The 19,800-nt window shown below is 31.6% G+C and overlaps 2 protein-coding genes across 6 annotated transcripts; both read left to right on the forward strand.

Moving 5' to 3' along the window:
• Positions 1-793: 793 nt before the first annotated feature.
• Positions 794-6,281, forward strand: LOC149495371 (disease resistance-like protein DSC1). 5 transcript variants are annotated; one of them, XR_016321459.1, is made up of 7 exons: positions 794-809; positions 1,746-2,244; positions 2,401-3,481; positions 3,622-3,915; positions 4,000-4,944; positions 5,049-6,006; positions 6,099-6,281. XR_016321459.1 is itself a non-coding variant. In XM_089723407.1 (6 exons), exons 2-6 carry the CDS (start codon positions 1,757-1,759, stop codon positions 5,547-5,549), a joined length of 3,309 nt encoding a protein of 1,102 aa, XP_089579533.1. In that variant the 5' UTR covers positions 794-809; positions 1,746-1,756; the 3' UTR covers positions 5,550-6,281. The 5 variants fall into 5 exon arrangements, 2 of the variants coding, with proteins under 2 accessions (XP_089579533.1, XP_089579534.1); XR_016321460.1 differs by having other exon boundaries at positions 5,049-5,606; XR_016321461.1 differs by having other exon boundaries at positions 5,052-6,006.
• Positions 6,282-11,692: 5,411 nt separating this feature from the next.
• Positions 11,693-12,955, forward strand: LOC149495372 (uncharacterized; the record flags this gene model as incomplete). The annotated part of the gene is made up of 1 exon (XM_089722495.1): positions 11,693-12,955. A coding segment is annotated over exon 1 (1,263 nt), but the record flags the coding sequence as incomplete, so codon positions are not given.
• Positions 12,956-19,800: the final 6,845 nt, after the last annotated feature.

Below are 19,800 nucleotides of genomic sequence, written 5' to 3' on the forward strand. Positions count from 1 at the left end.
GATTTAGTTTTTTATAGTGCCTAACCGAATCTTTTTTTTACCTGTTGGTTTAATTATTTTCTTGTATCTGTGGTTGGTTCAATTATGATTACCTGCATTTCTTTAATTCGATTTTCATTGGTCCATTTCGGGTCAATTTTAAAACCAAAAGATCATCACATATGTTAATCAAGAATTGTCCTAATAATTCTTGGTTCCTTGACCTATTTTCAGGCTTAAAGAAAAGAGATTCCGCTCAAAGCATGGACTGCCCAAAATGAAACATTATTATCACCTGTCACAGGCAACCTATCCATCACAAACTAGATATTTCTTAACCAAGTATTTACCACTAATGTCTGCTTCATGGGTGTTTTCTTTTTTCTTTAGTTTCCATCAGGATATCGTTTATATGGATGAGACTAATTCAAATTTGACTTAAGAATGATATTTAGATAGAGTCTTTAGTGATTTGAAGTTTTAAATTACTGATATTACAGTTACAGATAAAATTCCTCTGAAAATCTAGTTCACTTCAGTTGATATAATAGTTTTCTTTTTCTTCAAGGTTAATTTCATTCTCGTATAACTGAATAAGAAAATTTAAATCTTATCTTAAAAATTTATATGGTGTGTACGACAAAGTGAATCAATTAATGCAATTTGGTTTGAATATTAATACTCCTATTGTCCCAAGCTATAATGCACAGAAACTTTCAGCTATGGTGCATTTTTCACTTGTTTAATTATTTTCTTGTATAAAATTACTACAGACAAGGAACACAACCTTAGCTAGCCCAAGTATTTTGCAGAGGAACTCCAACTAAGCTGTAAGCAACTTTTTATTTATCTATTTATTTTTATGCTATAGCTTAACTAAAATTCCAGTTGAATCACCCACCCCACACCAGTAAGAATTGTCCCTTTGCTTAACTTATTTTTTAGTACGACTTGTACTCGTAAGTGCATTACAAATGTTCAAGTTGTCATGTATGTATTAACTTATTTTATATATATTTTTTTATTTGTCAATAATTTAAAAGTGTAGTTTGGTGGTGGTCTAGTTGGTGTGAGAGGAATCCTACCGACCACAATTGTTTTCACCAATTTGGTAAGTTAAGGGGAAGACCACCTTCTGTTGGGTAGCCCGTAGTGTTATTTCGGTCCATAAAGACCTCTAATGAATTAAAAAAAGTATGGCTTGTAAATAAAACTTTATTTATCAAATGAAAAGTATTTAATAATATTATGAAACTTTTATTTTATTATGACCAATCAAAGCTATAGAATCTTACTATTATAATTTTAAAACTTAACAAAATTATTGATACCATGTAAATATAGCATATATATATTTAATGGAATTCATGTACACTGTCAGACTACAACCAGGAGGAAGGGCAATATCCCCTTAAAAGACTAGTTAGTGCATGTGTTTGGGCCTTCCGTTCCCTGGTGGTTGAGTAGAGTTTAATTCATCAAACCTGTCAACCCGTGCTACTTTCAACACATGATTTATTTTTTCTGATATATAATGCGAAATGTTATGAGGTGAAATTAATTTTGTTAAGCAAAACAGCAATAGAACGTATTTGCAGTAAATGTTATGAGGTGAAATGTCTGATGCTTTTAAATGTGTAATCTCCTTCCTTCGGAGTAATTGCAGTGGAAATCTTGGAGTCTTATCTCCAACTATATATCTGTAAACTCTCTCTCTCTCTCTTATTTATTTATTTATTTATTTATTTATTTTTTGTTTTTATTAGAGTAATATATTATGGCTTCTTCTTCTTCCACTTCCCCACTGAAGAAACTGGAGAAGCAGTACGATGTGTTCGTTAATTTTAGAGGTGAAGATGTCCGGGATGTATTTCTCAGTCACCTCCATAAAGCTTTGAGTCAAAATGAAATAGTTGCTTTTGTGGATGAAAAACTTGACAGGGGTGAAGACATCTCTTCATCCCTCTTGGCAATAATTGATAAATCATATATCTCAGTGGTCATTTTATCGGAAAATTATGCATATTCTCCCTGGTGTTTGGATGAGCTTGTGAAGATACTTGAGTGCAACAAAACAATGGAGCAGATGGTCTTACCAGTTTTTTACCGAGTAGATCCAAGCCATGTTCAAAATCTGACAGGGAAATTTGGGGATGCCATAGCTAAGCATAGAGAAGAACCGGAGTATTTGCACAAGGTTGATAGTTGGTGCCAAGCTCTTAGAGAAATTTCAGAAATGTCAGGATTGGTTTCGCAAAACATTAAGTAAGTACAATTGTCCTTGTTCTATTATTTTATGTTTATATGATTCCTGAATTTTATTTTAGCTGTAAACCTAGTTAGTATTCTTTATAAATTTGGTTACCTATTTTTTTATATTTTTAGTGGATGATTGGTCGTACCTTCCATGTATATAACCAGGTCTGACTCCAAGTTAATTGAGGAAATTGTCGGCTATACTTTGAAGAAACTAAATATTGTGTATCCAAATGATGCTTATGATGATGGGTTAGTTGGAATTGATTCACGAGTCAAGATTGTTGAGTCATTGTTATGCCTTGGGTCGCCAGATGTACGAGTTGTAGGAATTTGGGGGATGGGCGGTATCGGCAAAACAACCATTGCTAGACAAGTGTTTGATAGAATTTCTGTTCATTTTACAAGCCGATGTTTTGTTGCAAATGTTAAGGAAAGATTAGAAAAATGCACATTGTTTGATGTAGAAAAGGAAATTCTTTCTGATCTTTTAGGGGCAGAAAATTCAAGTAATCATGGTACATTGTCTCTTTTCGATAGACGTAGGCTCTCAAGAAAAAAAGTTCTTATAGTTCTTGATGATGTGGATGATTTAGTGCCGCAAGAAGAACTTTTAATCAGAAAGCATGCTGATTATGGTCAAGGGAGTAGAATAATTATGACAAGCAGAGATAGACAATTGCTTAAGAACTTTGGTGCCACAATATATGAAGTTGAGAAATTAAATAAAAGTGAAGCTCTCTGCCTGTTTTGCAAGCATGCCTTCAAGCAACAATTTCCAAGAACAGGATATTTTGAGTTGTCCAATATGGCAATTGATCATGCTCAGGGCATTCCATTGGCTCTCAAAGTTTTAGGTTCCAATTTGTATGGCAAGAGTGAAGAAGTATGGGTAGATGAATTGGAACTATTAAAATGTGTATCTGATGAAAAAATCAAGCATATATTGAGAATAAGTTATGATGGACTACGTGAGAATGAAAAGGACATCTTTCTTGCTATTGCATGCATGTTTAAAGGAGAAGATAAACATCGCGTTGAAAATCTATTGGATGTCCCTGGTTCAAAATCTGGAATAAGTCGTCTCGTTGATAGATCTCTCATCACCATCACAATGAATGAGTTACATATGCATGACTTGCTACAGCAAATGGGCAAGGATATTGTTCGCGAGGAAAAACAGTTTGGAAAGCGTGGGTGGCTGTGGGATCCCAAGGATATATATTACCTATTCACAAGAGCAGAGGCAAGAATCAATATATTTGAGTAATATTATTGTTATATATTTTGATCTTTATAAAAATGTTACTACTTTGTAAGAAAAAACTTCAATTCTAATGACCTTTTGGATTTCTTTTTGCACTTATTTTGGCTATTTGTTTTCAGGGGACTGAAGCAATTAAAGGCATATCATTGGACATGTCTACTGCCAAAGAGCTAAATTTAAAACCTACAGCCTTTGAGAAAATGTATAATCTTAAGTTTCTCAAGTTCTATGCTTCACTCAGTAAAATCAAAGTATACCTTCCTAAAGGCCTCAATTTTCTGCCAGAAGGGGTAAGGTTACTCCACTGGTATCAATTCCCTTTAAAATCTTTGCCACTGGGTTCTTATGTAGAGAATCTGGTCGAACTTCGCATGCGGGAAAGCAAACTAAAAGAACTTTGCAGTGGAGTTCAGGTAGGATTTAGAATGCTTCTTTGCAGGTAGTTTTTGTGAACCTTAGATATATGATTTTATTCTTACACTTCTTTTTCATTACAGCAACTGGGAAATTTGAAATCCGTCGATCTCAGTCACTCTAAGGAGCTAATAAGAATTCCAGACTTGTCTAAAGCCGCGAAACTTGAGTTTTTAGATCTGAGTTACTGTGAAAGTTTGGTTGAGTTTCCCCCTCCAAAATATTTGAGCAAGCTTACTCGATTGGATCTAACGAATTGCAATAGTCTTTGCACTTTACCAAGCTTCCTTGATTTGAAAAGTCTCGAGGAATTTAGGGCCTATGAATGCTTAAAACTTGCAGAGTTTCCAGAGTTCCCGTGTAACGTAGAGGTGCTAGTTTTGCAACGAACTAGAATAGAAAAGGTGCCCTCATCAATTGGGTCTCTCTCTCGTCTTTCCTTACTTGACTTGAACAATTCTACAATGCTTGAAAGTCTCCCAGACAGCATTTGCAATCTGAAGTCTCTAATGTACTTTTATCTCTGCGGATGTGTAAATCTAAAGAGATTGCCAGAAAACATAGGGAATTTGGAATCTCTAACACAGCTTGCTCTTGGAGGTACTCGTATCAAAGGACTGCCGTCTTCTGTCAATCTGTTGAGACAATTGAGGTCCATAAGGCTAGACTCTTGTGGCCTATCAGAATTTCCTAGCTGTCTTTGCCGTTCAGATTCATCACTGCAAGGGTTAGTTATAGATGGGAATAATTTCGAGAGCACACCTGATTGCATCAAACAACTATCTAACCTGCGTTATTTGAGTTTTAGACAATGTCAGAGACTAAAATATTTACCGAGTGAGGTTCCATCTCTCTCGAAATTATGTATAATATGCGGAGATAATTGCACTAGTCTGAAATCAGCATCCAGCTTATTCCAACTAGACAACATTGTTACATTTGCATTTGCTAATTGCTTCGATTTGGATTTGGGTGAGTGTAATGAATTTGTGGATCAATTACTAGCCACTCCCCTGCCGAATGGAAAGGTATGCCTTTCTCCCTGTTCATCTGCTATATATATATAGATATATACCCTTAATTTCTGTTCTCTGTAGGTTTTATCAGAATAACTGCGATTTTCTTGGTACAGAAGATTTTTTACCCCGGGAATGAGCTGCCACAAACGATGATGTATCAAAATAACTGTGGATATTCTCTGACTTTGTCTTCATCATCCAAACAACACGAGAGGGTGCAATTTGGTCTCTGCGTTGTTATAGATCCAAAGTTTTTGGACCCTGTTTGGCATGGTGTATCAAGTATTGGTTACAGCGTCTATATTTTCACGAACGAGACTGTGAAAGAACTAGGTTATCTCTTGGATGATGAATTTTTTTGTCCAACGTCAAGCAATGGTTTGGTCCTTCATTCAGAACATGTGGTCTTTTGGAGTGAGAGAATTGAGCTCCCTTTAGATAACAAGAAGACAGTCTTTGAATTCTACGCTCTAGATAGGAAATATCGTCGCAATGAGAACGCGATTGTTAAGTGTGGCGTCCATCCTTACCTTAGCTTTAGTAATGTGGTAGGTGAGGAGGACGAGGTTGAGGATGAAGAAAAGAGAAAGATGAAGAGTTTGAGGATGTTGTAGTCAGCGGTGGAATTAGGGGGAGCCGGCCAGCCTAAGTATTTTGCAGAGGAACTCTAAGTAAGTGTTATTTCGGTCTACAATGACCTCCAATGAATTAAAAAAAGTATGATTTGTAAATAAAATTTTGTTTATCAAATGAAAAGTATTTAATAATATTATGAAACTTTTATTTTATTATGACCAGTCAAAACAATAGAATCTTACTATTATAATTTTAAAACTTAAAAAATTATTGATAACTAAATACATCACTTATATTTAATGGAATTCATTACACTGTCAGACTACAACCAGGGGGAAGAACAATATCCCCTTAAAAGACTAATTAGTGCTAAGTAATTCTCTCTTTTGTTACACTTATTTTTATATAAGTATCAGGGTCGGTGTTCATCTACTTATTATTTTTTTTGTGGAACGAGGATGTGTAATACCTTTCGGGCTGTGGCTGGCCATAGAGGTTTGTTTGATCTTATTTTCAATGAAACTGGTTGGCATTTTGAAATAATATACTATGTTATCATTCCTATTTCCTATGCTTTCCTTTTGCAGCATGTGTTTCCAAGCTTGAATAACAGCTTATATGGAAGAACTCAGACTTAAGAGTTGGCTTGCTTCTGGAGAAAAACTGAGACTGAAACTTGAAATTGAATTGATGCATTTGTTTGCTGCACCAAATCATCTTGCATGTACAACTCGAGCAAAATGATTCAATCAAGTGCAATTACTGATCAAGCTTCTTTGGCATCCACACATTTTTTTCACTTTTTAAGGCCGGTGAATTTTTTTTACAAAAAAGAATTTGTTTTATTCCATTAACAATTAGTTCATATTAATCCAGTGCCACAAAAATATGAATTGTTAACAAAACAAATTTTTTTTTTTTTTTGGCTTAATCACTTAAAAAAGCCTGAATTTTTTGGGTTTTTTTTTTTTCATTGTTTGGTCAGCATTTTTAATTCTGTCAATCAATACTATGTATTAATTTTTTATTATCAACTGTGGTCTCTGTCTAGAGTCCAATTGGGTGCAGTTGAGTGATGCAACTCTAGAAGCAAAGAAATCTACTAGGTGAACCTTGGGATTATTGACAACGATTTGCTTGTTGAGGTTCTATCAAGAATCCATTAATTGTGTAATTGTACCAACCTTTTTGAAGCTTGCGATTAAAGGGGAAAAGATTGTCTCAACAACGCAATCTTTCAATGTAGAGATTCTAAAAGTGAGGATGAATGACCAAATAATTGCAACATGAATGTGAGACGGCGTGTTATGGGGTCAATTAACGGTCAAATAATCAACAAATTGACAAATTCTGGATAAAAGCTGTAATTGACACGGAGGTTATAATGGACAAGGAATTGGCTGAATTGGCAAAAAACATCACATTACAGTAATTTACAGTAATTTACAGTAAGTTCATGCTTTTTACAGTAATTTAACCATTTAATTTTATCAAAAAATAATTTATTGAATCAATAAGTATTGGAATGAGTAACTCAGTAATTTTTTCTCTTGAAGTCAAGATTTTAATGTCACGAATGAAGTAAATATTTTATGAGGGTTTTAATTTGTAAATACAGTCTCTAGTGGGCTGATTTGACCGGAGCCACCTATTTGGGTAATACTAAAAAATCAATTTACTGACCTTAAAATGGAAAAAAAAAAAAAAAAAATATATATATATATATATATATATATATATATATATATACAAATATATGTATACTACTAGTAGTATATATATATATACTACTAGTAGTATACATATATTTGTACAAGAATCTGATTTGTTTAGATGCTGGTCCCTGGACCAATAAGCATACACAATTGGTAAAAAATATTAAATCTTTAGTAAAAAAAATCCCTTATTTATATATCCCCAATCCAACTGCATTTAAAATTGTAGAAACAGATGCATCCAATATAGGATATGATGGTATCTTAAAACAAAAAATCAATGGTCAAGAATGTATAATTCAATATACGTCTGGACACTGGAACCAAACCCAAATAAATTATTCCACTATTAAAAAAGAAATTTTAAGCATAGTTATATGTATAAATAAATTTCAGTCTGATTTATTAAATCAAAAGTTTTTACTTCGAATTGATTGTAAATCTGCAAAGGATGTTTTGCAAAAAGATGTTCAAAATCTTGCTTCTAAACAAATCTTTGCTAGATGGCAAGCATTATTAAGTATTTTTGAATTTGATATTGAATATATTAAAGGAAATTCTAATAATATTCCAGACTTTCTGACACGCGAATTCTTACAGAACAATGGGAAAGAAGAAAGATAAGGGGAAAGCATCTAAACAAGAGTCTGATTCACCTACTAAAGCTCTTTCAGAGCATTCTGAAGATCTTAGTAAAACCCTTACCTTAAACAGTAAACCAACCCCTTCTAAAGACCTTAAAAAATGGATTGAGGAACTTACTCAATCTCTAGAGGTATTAAAGGCGTTGCAAGGTATGGCATCTTCTTCTACAGAAGATACAGGTATGATTTCTAAACCTAAAGCGATCATATTCGCTCATGGTACAGCTAGTCTGTCTCAAACGGTAGACAGTAAAGACTCATCAAATCCATTGATGGCTGTGGATTTGCCAAAAATCCAGTATTCTACTACTAGTAGTATACATAAATGGTTTGTAAAAAATATCTATGATTATGAAATTGAAGTTGAGGATGGATATAATCATATTAATCCTTGGCAAATTATAAAGCATTATTACCCTGAGGATTGGTATTTTGTTCCCACTGATCCTTCAAAACCTCAGGAATATTATCATAATATTTTAATTGATACTGGTTCAGTAAAAATCAAACATACTTTTGATACTAAAAATAAATCTGTAATTTCTTATTCTTCTATTCAAATAAAACGTGTCATTCATCCCAAAGATTGGCCCGTATCTTCTTTATATACTCCAGTAAGATTTAAAGTTTTGCATAAACATAATACTACATATAATTATTTTGATTACAAAGAAGCTTGGGAAAAAGTTTTTTGTATTCAAAATCCAACTACAACCCACTCATGGCTGATATATTTTGACCAACATATTCGCACTGATCTAAAAATTCCAAATTGGTTTAAAAAGTGGTGGCAGTCAAGGGGTATCTCAGAGGAAATCATTACTCCTGAGATCCTTTCTTTATATCATTATTTTAAATTCCATTATAAACCTAATCCAGGAGAAGTTCATATCCCATCTTTGATGTATTATTGTATGACCTTCTTCACCCCTTGGGTATATCAGTGGTATTTTGATTATCAGTATGTCCCAGGAACTCAAATCCCTATGTTAGTAAAAAGACATAAAATCAAATGGTGGGGATCTTTCAAGAATACCACTACTGAATTAAAAATCAGTCAATGGATACGTAGTAAAACAGCCAGTTCTTCAAAACCAACATTAACCTATGCTAGTACATTATCTATTCTGGATCATCCTACATTTGGTATCCAGGAAGCCCAATGTCAAGCCCGGTTAGCCGCAGCTAAAACCCCTGAAGAATATAAACTGATCTGTCAAGAAATATTTCAACAACTTTCTACCAGTTCAGACCCTCCAGTAAATCCATCATCTAGTAAATCCTCCTCTAAAACCAGTCATAAAGGCAAGACTAAAGTCATTTCCTCTTCATCCTCTACTGTATCAATATCTTCTTTTGAAGATAGTAATGATGAAGTATCAACGATAAAAATCAAAAGTAAAGCGCATAAAAAAGCAAAAGAGAAAAAAGAAAAAATAAAGCAAAAAGAAAAAAGAAAAGAAAAAATAAAAAGAAAAGAAAAGAAAAAGGACACATCATCGTCCTCATCTTGTTCTGATTCAATATAAAACAGGCAGAAGGAACCTTATTCCTTCATTTTTCAACAGTAAAGGCCAAGCTACTATTTCCACAGTAGAAGCCAGGTTACTATTTCAACAGTAAAGGTCAAGATTCGGTGGAAGACAAACCACTGTTCGTCTACAGTAAAGGCCAAGATTCGGTGGCAGACCAACCACTGTTCATCCACAGTAAAAGGCAAACAGTAAAGATTCGGTGGCAGACCATTTACTGTTCATCAACAGTAAAAGACAAACAGTAAAGATTCTTAAATTTGCTATATAAAGGGAGCCTTTCCCCTTGTGAAGGCATCGATAGTTATTATCTCTACTCCTACCCATAATCCCTTTCTCCCTCTTAGCTCTCAGTTTATTGTAAGCGTTCAAGTTTGGAGAAAGTCTAAATTAAAACTTTTTGTAAGTTTCAAATATTGTATTTCATGTTTAAATATTGTATTTCTATTTTGTAATTAAATAAAGTTTGCATTTTGTTTTTAAATTGCTACATCTTAAGACCGTGTTGACGGCACCTTTCTCTTCTCCCTCCACACTCTGACTTAATTCTGGGGATCCCAGGTTAAGGTTGCAGGAATCCTAAACCTTTTAAAATTTGTTCTTGTGTTTTGTTTGTTGATAAGTATGCTCTGTGGATGCAGCTTAGTCTGATCTTCCACATCAGAAATATTGTTTTGGTTGTTGTAAAAATAACTTTCTTATTAATCTTTCATCATAGCATTTACTTCAGAATCAACATACTAGTATTACTTAATTCATTTTGCTTTGTTGTTTTAAACGGTCCTTTTCCTTTTGTTGGTATCAGAGCCATTCCTTTTAGCAACTATAATAATAAAGAATTCATTAAAGAAATATCAACAAGTTGCGGCCACTGCCTGGTTATACCCTTACTCAGCCTTTCAACATACGGCTATCAAACGGGTTCAGTAGGCATAGCCAAAACTATCTATGTTATTTCTTTAATGAATTCTTTATTATTATAGTTGCTAAAAGGAATGGCTCTGATACCAACAAAAGGAAAAGGACCGTTTAAAACAACAAAGCAAAATGAATTAAGTAATACTAGTATGTTGATTCTGAAGTAAATGCTATGATGAAAGATTAATAAGAAAGTTATTTTTACAACAACCAAAACAATATTTCTGATGTGGAAGATCAGACTAAGCTGCATCCACAGAGCATACTTATCAACAAACAAAACACAAGAACAAATTTTAAAAGGTTTAGGGTACCTGCAACCTTAACCTGGGATCCCCAGAATTAAGTCAGAGTGTGGAGGGAGAAGAGAAAGGTGCCGTCAACACGGTCTTAAGATGTAGCAATTTAAAAACAAAACGCAAACTTTATTTAATTACAAAATAGAAATACAATATTTAAACATGAAATACAATATTTGAAACTTACAAAAAGTTTTAATTTAGACTTTCTCCAAACTTGAATGCTTACAATAAACTGATAGCTAAGAGGGAGAAAGGGATTATGGGTAGGAGTAGAGATAATAACTATCGATGCCTTCACAAGGGGAAAGGCTCCCTTTATATAGCAAATTTAAGAATCTTTACTGTTTGTCTTTTACTGTTGATGAACAGTAAATGGTCTGCCACTGAATCTTTACTGTTTGCCTTTTACTGTGGATGAACAGTGGAAACCATTTATGTATACTACTAGTAGTAGAATACTGGATTTTTGGCAAATCCACAGCCATCAACGGATTTGATGAGTCTTTACTGTCTACCGTTTGAGACAGACTAGCCGTACCATGAGCGGATACGATCGCTTTAGGTTTAGAAATCATACCTGTATCTTCTGTAGAAGAAGATGCCATACCTTGCAACGCCTTTAATACCTCTGGAGATTGAGTAAGTTCCTCAATCCATTTTTTAAGGTCTGTAGAAGGGGTTGGTTTACTGTTTAAGGTAAGGGTTTTACTAAGATCTTCAGAATGCTCTGAAAGAGCTTTAGTAGGTGAATCAGACTCTTGTTTAAATTATGTAATTGATTTTAAAAATAACTTTCTTATTAATCTTTCATCATAGCATTTACTTCAGAATCAACATACTAGTAAAACTTAATTCATTTTGCTTTGTTGTGTTAAACGGTCCTTTTCCTTTTGTTGGTATCAGAGCCTGTCCCTTTTAAAATTACTAAGCAACTATACTAACAAAGAATTCATTTAAGCAGTATCATAGATAGTTTTGGGTATGCCTACTGAACCCGTTTGATGGCCGTATGTTGAAAGGCTTTGTAAGGGTATAACCAGGCAGTGGCCGCAACTTGTTGATATTCTAAAATGGATCCTTTATTGTGTAGATCTGCTAGTAGTATTAAGTCGGATGATTCTGAATCTTCAGAAATAAAAAGGGTCATAAATCGAAATGAATTAATTTTGCAGGATTTTAGTAAAGCTATTGATGAATGGGAAATACCTAAAGTTGATAAAGAACAAATCTATAAAGTTTCTAAATTTAATTTATGGAAAACTGATTATGTAATTAAAACAGAAGAAAGAGATTTTCAATTAAGTAAACCATTTGAAAGAATTACTCTTCTCTCTTCTAAAACCTTACAACAACATAAAAGTAAAAAATATAAGTATATTCATATAGGATTAATCCAGGTAGGTATAAAACCTTTAACTAGAGAAGGATTAAACACTAGTATTTTAGCAGTGGTAAGAGATGCTAGATTTTTAAACTTTCAAGATTCTTTGTTAGGATCTGTTGAGACTAGTTTAAGTGAAGGACCTATATCTTTTGAAGTATACCCAGATATGACTATCTCATTAAATGATGTAAACATTTTAGAAAGTATGGTCTTAGAAATTAAAACTCATAATTATAAAATGAAACAAGGATCAATTCCTATCGCATTAATTTATAAAATTCATTATAAAGCAATGAATTCAGCGTTCGGTACCAAATATAAATTACAACCTAAAATAGGAGAAACAAGATTCTTACAAACAGATTTAACTAAAACAAATACAGTAATTCCTAAAACCATTCAATGGAAAGACATAACTCTACCAGAAGAATGGATCTTAGAGGGAATAGTACCTCCTCCTATTCCAGAAAAGGTTAAACCAAATATAAATTTACAAAAAATTGAGCAGTATGAAGATGGTAAAGTTACATTAAAATTTAATAGAAGTCAAAGTTCTAGATATACAGGGTCATCATCTTCTGTCGTCACAGATGATAATGAAAAACCCTCTTCAAATATACCTTCAGTAATTTATGCAAAATATAAAGATACTGAACCTAAACCTATTATTCAAACATTAGTAAAACCCAGATACTCTACTTCAGATATTCCAAGTCTCAGTCAATCTCTTAAAATGAAAGGTGTTGATTATAGCTCTTCAATTCCGCAAGTAGTCTATAATCCTGTAGACACCTATATAAACCAGCAATCAAATTTAGTAAATTCATCCCCTGAATCACCAACAGCTTCAGCTATAACTGAAAATATAAATGAAATAAATAGAGAACTAAATGTACTCAGTAAAGAAGACATTGAAAAAGGACTAATAAAAGAAATAACAAAAACTAAAAATTTGATGAAATTAAATAAAATATTAAAGAATTATACTTTTGAAGATTTAAAAGAAGAATACTTGAATTATAAATTAAAAACCCAAACTAAAATCAAATTCTTTGATTGGTTTGCATTAATTAAAGAAAATAATTCCACTAAAAGTTTAAATCCAATAACTGTTAGAGATAAGAGACCAGAATGGATAGTAAATGATAGAACTATACAAAGTGATTTTCCACCTAAAACAATTAGTAAATTAAAATATCAAGATAATGAAATTATTTGTGCTCCATATAAAATAGCTAGAGAAAATGATACAGATAAAAAACTAATTGAACAAAATAATTTTAGTAATGCAAGTTTAATTTGTTTAAATACACAATTAAAACGAATAGAAAATTTATTAGAAGAAAAACCCAATTTGGATCATAAAGTAAAAGGTAAAGAAAAGATAAAATCTCACATTTTTAAACCATACCAACTTTCTAAATCTAGTCAAAATGAATTTTTAGGAACATTAAAGGCACAGCTCAGTAAACTAGAATTACATTCAGATACTACTCAACAAGTAGCACCTGAAGCCCCTGAAGTATCTAGAAATATAAACATCATAGAAGAAAACTCTCAATCTGAAATCAGTGAACCTGAATCAGAAGATATTAAACAATTTGAATTAAATCCTATATCACATAATAACATAGTAAATATATCACATAGAGAATTAGTAAATAGAGCACCAGATTTAGGCTTAATAGATAAACCCAATTCTATATCTCAATTTAAATATAATGCAACTACAATTTATGAATGGAATATAGATGGATTATCTGAATATAATATATTAAGTATATTACAACAAATGACTATGGCAGCTAATGCTTATAAAACTCAGTCAATTATATCAGATAGGGCTATAGCAGAAATAATTATAGCAGGATTTACAGGACAATTAAAAGGTTGGTGGGATTATCACCTAACTGACCAACAACATTTAGAAATCTTAAATTCAGTTCAAGTAAATGATGAAGGAGACCCAATATATGATGAAAATGGCGAACCTATTCAAGATGCAGTGTCAACCTTAATTCTCACTATTTCCTTGCATTTTATAAGAGATCCATCTCATTTAAAAGATAAAAATGTAGAATTATTAAGCAATTTAAAATGTAAAAAATTAAGTGATTTTCAATATTATAAAACTACTTTTCTTACTAGGTTAATGTTAAGAGAAGATTCCAATCAAGCCTTTTAGAAAGAGAAGTTCTTAGCCGGACTTCCTTTTTTCTTGGGTGAAAAAGTTAGGAATTATATTAAGCAACAATTTGGTAATCCAATACCTTATAATAAATTAACATATGGACAATTAAATAGTATAATTCAAAAAGAAGGATTACAGATTTGTCATGACTTAAAGCTTCAAAGAACTTTAAAATATGAGATGCATAAAACTAAACAAGAACTAGGATCATTTTGTAAACAGTTTGATTATGGCATGACATCTACTCAACGATGTGGAGGCCAGTGTTCTAAACCACCCAGTACCAAAAAACATTATAAAAATAAAATTTATAAAAAGCATTACAAATCTAAACCAAGCCAAGATAAATACTATCATAAAGAAAAGTCAAAACCCTATAAGAAAAGAAAGCAACAATATAAACCTTCAAATAAAACTTCTTATAAAGATTTAACTTGTTATAATTGTGGTAAGAAAGGACATACATCCAAATTCTGTAGATTCAATAAAAAATTAAATGAATTAAATCTGGACGAAGAAGTGTTAAATAAAATTCATGCACTATATCTCGATTCAGACACCTCAGAATCAGAGATAATAGAAAGTGAAAATCAAATTGATGAACTAGGAACAACAACTAGTTCTTCAGAAAAATCTATAAATATGCTTACTAAAGATCAAAGTACACTTTTAGAAGTAGTAAACAATATAACTGATAATGAAACTAAAGCACAACTTCTTAAAAAATGAATAAAAGTTTTGAAGAAGAAAAAGAAGTAAAAGAAATAACTCCTAAACTCCAGTCTAATACTTATGATTTAACCACTATATTAAATAAACATATACATAAAAAAGTAGAAGTAGAAGTCTCCAATAAAGAATTACAAAAAGAAATTAAAATTCTAAAACATGAAGTTAATGAATTAAAAGTACAATCTCAACAAAATGCTAAGAAAATAAAATTATTAGAATCACAACTCATATCTAGTTCTTCTTCTGAAGAACCAGATGATGACATAAAAGACGAAATAAATCAATTAGAAGAAAATCCAGAAGTAAATAATAATTTTCTATTTTTATTACAAGAAATTACTTCAAGAAAATATTTGGTAAAAATAAACATTAAAATAGCAAACGATTTCTTTATAGATGCAATAGCATTATTTGATACAGGCGCAGATTTAAATGGTATAAAATTAGATATAGTACCTAAAAGATATTGGTTAGATACTAAAGAAAAATTAAGCACAGCAAATAAAACTAAATTAGATATAGTAGGCAAAGTGGAAGCATTAATTGTAAACCACGATTTAGAAATAAAAACAGTATTTTTACTTTCTCCCCAAATAAATTATATGGTAATTTTAGGCACACCTTTTATAAATCTAATAACACCTTATTCTGTTAAAGAAGATTGTATTAAATTCAAAATACGAAATAAAAAAGCTAGACTCGAATTTACAGAGAAACCTAAAAGAAAGAATTTAAATTTACTAAAAGCACATTCTATTAGAACCTTAGAAATCAACTCATTAATAAAATCCAAAGAAGAAGACTTAAAAGATTTAAAAAATAACATGTGTTTAAAAAGAATTAAAAAACAACTAGAAACTGAATTTATACAAGATAAAATAAAAAACCTAAAAGATTATATGGAGAAAAAACTTTGTGCAGATCACCCTAATGCTTTTTGGAATCGTAAACAGCACATAGTTGATTTACCATATGAAAATAATTTTGATGAAAGAACCATTACAACTAAAGCCAGACCAATTCAAATGAATCCTGAATTAATAGAACATTGTAAAAAAGAAATCAAAGATTTAGAAAATAAAAAATTGATTAGTAAATCAAGAAGCCCATGGTCATGTGCGGCATTTTATGTTAATAAAAATGCAGAAATAGAAAGAGGAGTACCAAGATTGGTAATAAATTATAAACCATTAAATGCAGCATTAAAATGGATCAGGTATCCAAATCCAAATAAAAAAGATCTTTTAAAGAAATTATACAATACTAATATTTTTAGTAAATTTGACATGAAATCAGGTTATTGGCAAATACAAATTGCCCCTAAAGATAGATATAAAACAGCATTTACAGTTCCTTTCGGTCAATACGAATGGAATGTAATGCCTTTTGGATTAAAAAATGCACCTTCAGAATTTCAAAGAATTATGAATGATATATTTAACCCATATTCACAATTTTGTATAGTATATATTGATGATGTATTAGTATTTAGTCAAACTATTGAAAACCATTTTAAACATTTAAAAACTTTCTGTATGATTATAGAGAAAAATGGTTTAGCACTTAGTAAGACTAAAATGGATTTATTTAAAACTAAAATTAGATTTTTAGGACATTATATTAAACAAGGAATTATTCAACCTATAGAAAGGACTTTAGTATTTGGAGAAAAATTTCCTGATGAAATAACTAATAAAGTACAACTTCAGAGATTTCTTGGTTGTTTAAATTATGTAATTGATTTTTATCCTAATTTAAATTGTATGATAAAACCTTTACATGATAGACTTAGAAATAATGCTGGTCCCTGGACCAATAAGCATACACAATTGGTAAAAAATATTAAATCTTTAGTAAAAGAAATCCCTTATTTATATATCCCCAATCCAACTGCATTTAAAATTGTAGAAACAGATGCATCCAATATAGGATATGGTGGTATCTTAAAACAAAAAATCAATGGTCAAGAACGTATAATTCAATATACGTCTGGACACTGGAACCAAACCCAAATAAATTATTCCACTATTAAAAAAGAAATTTTAAGCATAGTTATATGTATAAATAAATTTCAGTCTGATTTATTAAATCAAAAGTTTTTACTTCGAATTGATTGTAAATCTGCAAAGGATGTTTTGCAAAAAGATGTTCAAAATCTTGCTTCTAAACAAATCTTTGCTAGATGGCAAGCATTATTAAGTATTTTTGAATTTGATATTGAATATATTAAAGGAAATTCTAATAATATTCCAAACTTTCTGACATGCGAATTCTTACAGAACAATGGGAAAGAAGAAAGATAAGGGGAAAGCATCTAAACAAGAGTCTGATTCACCTACTAAAGCTCTTTCAGAGCATTCTGAAGATCTTAGTAAAACCCTTACCTTAAACAGTAAACCAACCCCTTCTAAAGACCTTAAAAAATGGATTGAGGAACTTACTCAATCTCTAGAGGTATTAAAGGCGTTGCAAGGTATGGCATCTTCTTCTACAGAAGATACAGGTATGATTTCTAAACCTAAAGCGATCGTATCCGCTCATGGTACGGCTAGTCTGTCTCAAACGGTAGACAGTAAAGACTCATCAAATCCATTGATGGCTGTGGATTTGCCAAAAATCCAGTATTCTACTACTAGTAGTATACATAAATGGTTTGTAAAAAATATCTATGATTATGAAATTGAAGTTGAGGATGGACATAATCATATTAATCCTTGGCAAATTATAAAGCATTATTACCCTGAGGATTGGTATTTTGTTCCCACTGGTCCTTCAAAACCTCATGAATATTATCATAATATTTTAATTGATACTGGTTCAGTAAAAATCAAACATACTTTTGATACTAAAAATAAATCTGTAATTTCTTATTCTTCTATTCAAATAAAACGTGTCATTCATCCCAAAGATTGGCCCGTATCTTCTTTATATACTCCAGTAAGATTTAAAGTTTCGCATAAACATAATACTACATATAATTATTTTGATTACAAAGAAGCTTGGGAAAAAGTTTTTTGTATTCAAAATCCAACTACAACCCACTCATGGCTGATATATTTTGACCAACACATTCGCACTGATCTAAAAATTCCAAATTGGTTTAAAAAGTGGTGGCAGTCAAGGGGTATCTCAGAGGAAATCATTACTCCTGAGATCCTTTCTTTATATCATTATTTTAAATCCCATTATAAACCTAATCCAGTAGAAGTTCATATCCCATCTTTGATGTATTATTGTATGACCTTCTTCACCCCTTGGGTATATCAGTGGTATTTTGATTATCAGTATGTCCCAGAAACTCAAATCCCTATGTTAGTAAAAAGACATAAAATCAAATGGTGGGGATCTTTCAAGAATACCACTACTGAATTAAAAATCAGTCAATGGATACGTAGTAAAACAGCCAGTTCTTCAAAACCAACATTAACCTATGCTAATACATTAGCTATTCCGGATCATCCTACATTTGGTATCCAGAAAGCCCAATGTCAAGCCCGGTTAGCCGCAGCTAAAACCCCTGAAGAATATAAACTGATCTGTCAAGAAATGTTTCAACAACTTTCTACCAGTTCAGACCCTCCAGTAAATCCATCATCTAGTAAGTCCTCCTCTAAAACCAGTCATAAAGGCAAGACTAAAGTCATTTCCTCTTCATCCTCTACTGTATCAATATCTTCTTTTGAAGATAGTAATGATGAAGTATCAACGATAAAAATCAAAAGTAAAGCGCATAAAAAAGCAAAAGAGAAAAAAGAAAAAATAAAGCAAAAAGAAAAAAGAAAAGAAAAAATAAAAAGAAAAGAAAAGAAAAAGAAGGACACATCATCGTCCTCATCTTGTTCTGATTCAATATAAAACAGGCAGAAGGAACCTTATTCCTTCATTTTTCAACAGTAAAGGCCAAGCTACTATTTCCACAGTAGAAGCCAGGTTACTATTTCAACAGTAAAAGTCAAGATTCGGTGGAAGACAAACCACTGTTCATTTACAGTAAAGGCCAAGATTCGGTGGCAGACCAACCACTGTTCATCCACAGTAAAAGGCAAACAGTAAAGATTCGGTGGCAAACCATTTACTGTTCATCAACAGTAAAAGACAAACAGTAAAGATTCTTAAATTTGCTATAGAAAGGGAGCCTTTCCCCTTGTGAAGGCATCGATGGTTATTATCTCTACTCCTACCCATAATCCCTTTCTCCCTCTTAGCTCTCAGTTTATTGTAAGCGTTCAAGTTTGGAGAAAGTCTAAATTAAAACTTTTGTAGGTTTCAAATATTGTATTTCATGTTTAAATATTGTATTTCTATTTTGTAATTAAATAAATTTTGTGTTTTGTTTTTAAATTGCTACATCTTAAGACCGTGTTGACGGCACCTTTCTCTTCTCCCTCCACACTCTGACTTAATTCTGGGGATCCCAGGTTAAGGTTGCAGGAACCCTAAACCTTTTAAAATTTGTTCTTGTGTTTTGTTTGTTGATAAGTATGCTCTGTGGATGCAGCTTAGTCTGATCTTCCACATCAGAAATATTGTTTTGGTTGTTGTAAAAATAACTTTCTTATTAATCTTTCATCATAGCATTTACTTCAGAATCAACCAAATGTCCCTTTTGGTTGTTGTAAAAATTCAAAAAATTAATTGAAAACTTTTTTTTCCTAATTTTATATATATATATATATATATATATATATATATATATAAAATTAGGAAAAAAAAGTTTTCAATTAATTTTTTGAATTTTTATATACAAAAATTAAGTGAAGCTTGCATTTGTTACTTATCGGTGTACACTCTAGAAGTAAATTGTTTGTTGGGAAAATTATAATTTTGGTGTTTAAACTTTTCATTTTTTTCTATTTTGTTATCTCACTCAA

Source organism: Jatropha curcas, chromosome 6 (assembly GCF_041381405.1).
Source record: "Jatropha curcas cultivar XTBG-Jc1 chromosome 6, XTBG_Jcur_1.0, whole genome shotgun sequence".
Lineage (NCBI taxonomy): Eukaryota > Viridiplantae > Streptophyta > Magnoliopsida > Malpighiales > Euphorbiaceae > Jatropha > Jatropha curcas.

Excerpts from the sequence above, each read along its gene's own strand:
- LOC149495371 (XM_089723407.1), top strand. The coding sequence starts at position 1,757 with ATGGCTTCTTCTTCTTCCACTTCCCCACTGAAGAAACTGGAGAAGCAG. Across the intron at positions 3,482-3,621 it reads ACCTATTCACAAGAGCAGAG|GGGACTGAAGCAATTAAAGG; the intron begins GCAAGAATCAAT and ends ATTTGTTTTCAG. Across the intron at positions 4,945-5,048 it reads CTCCCCTGCCGAATGGAAAG|AAGATTTTTTACCCCGGGAA; the intron begins GTATGCCTTTCT and ends TTCTTGGTACAG.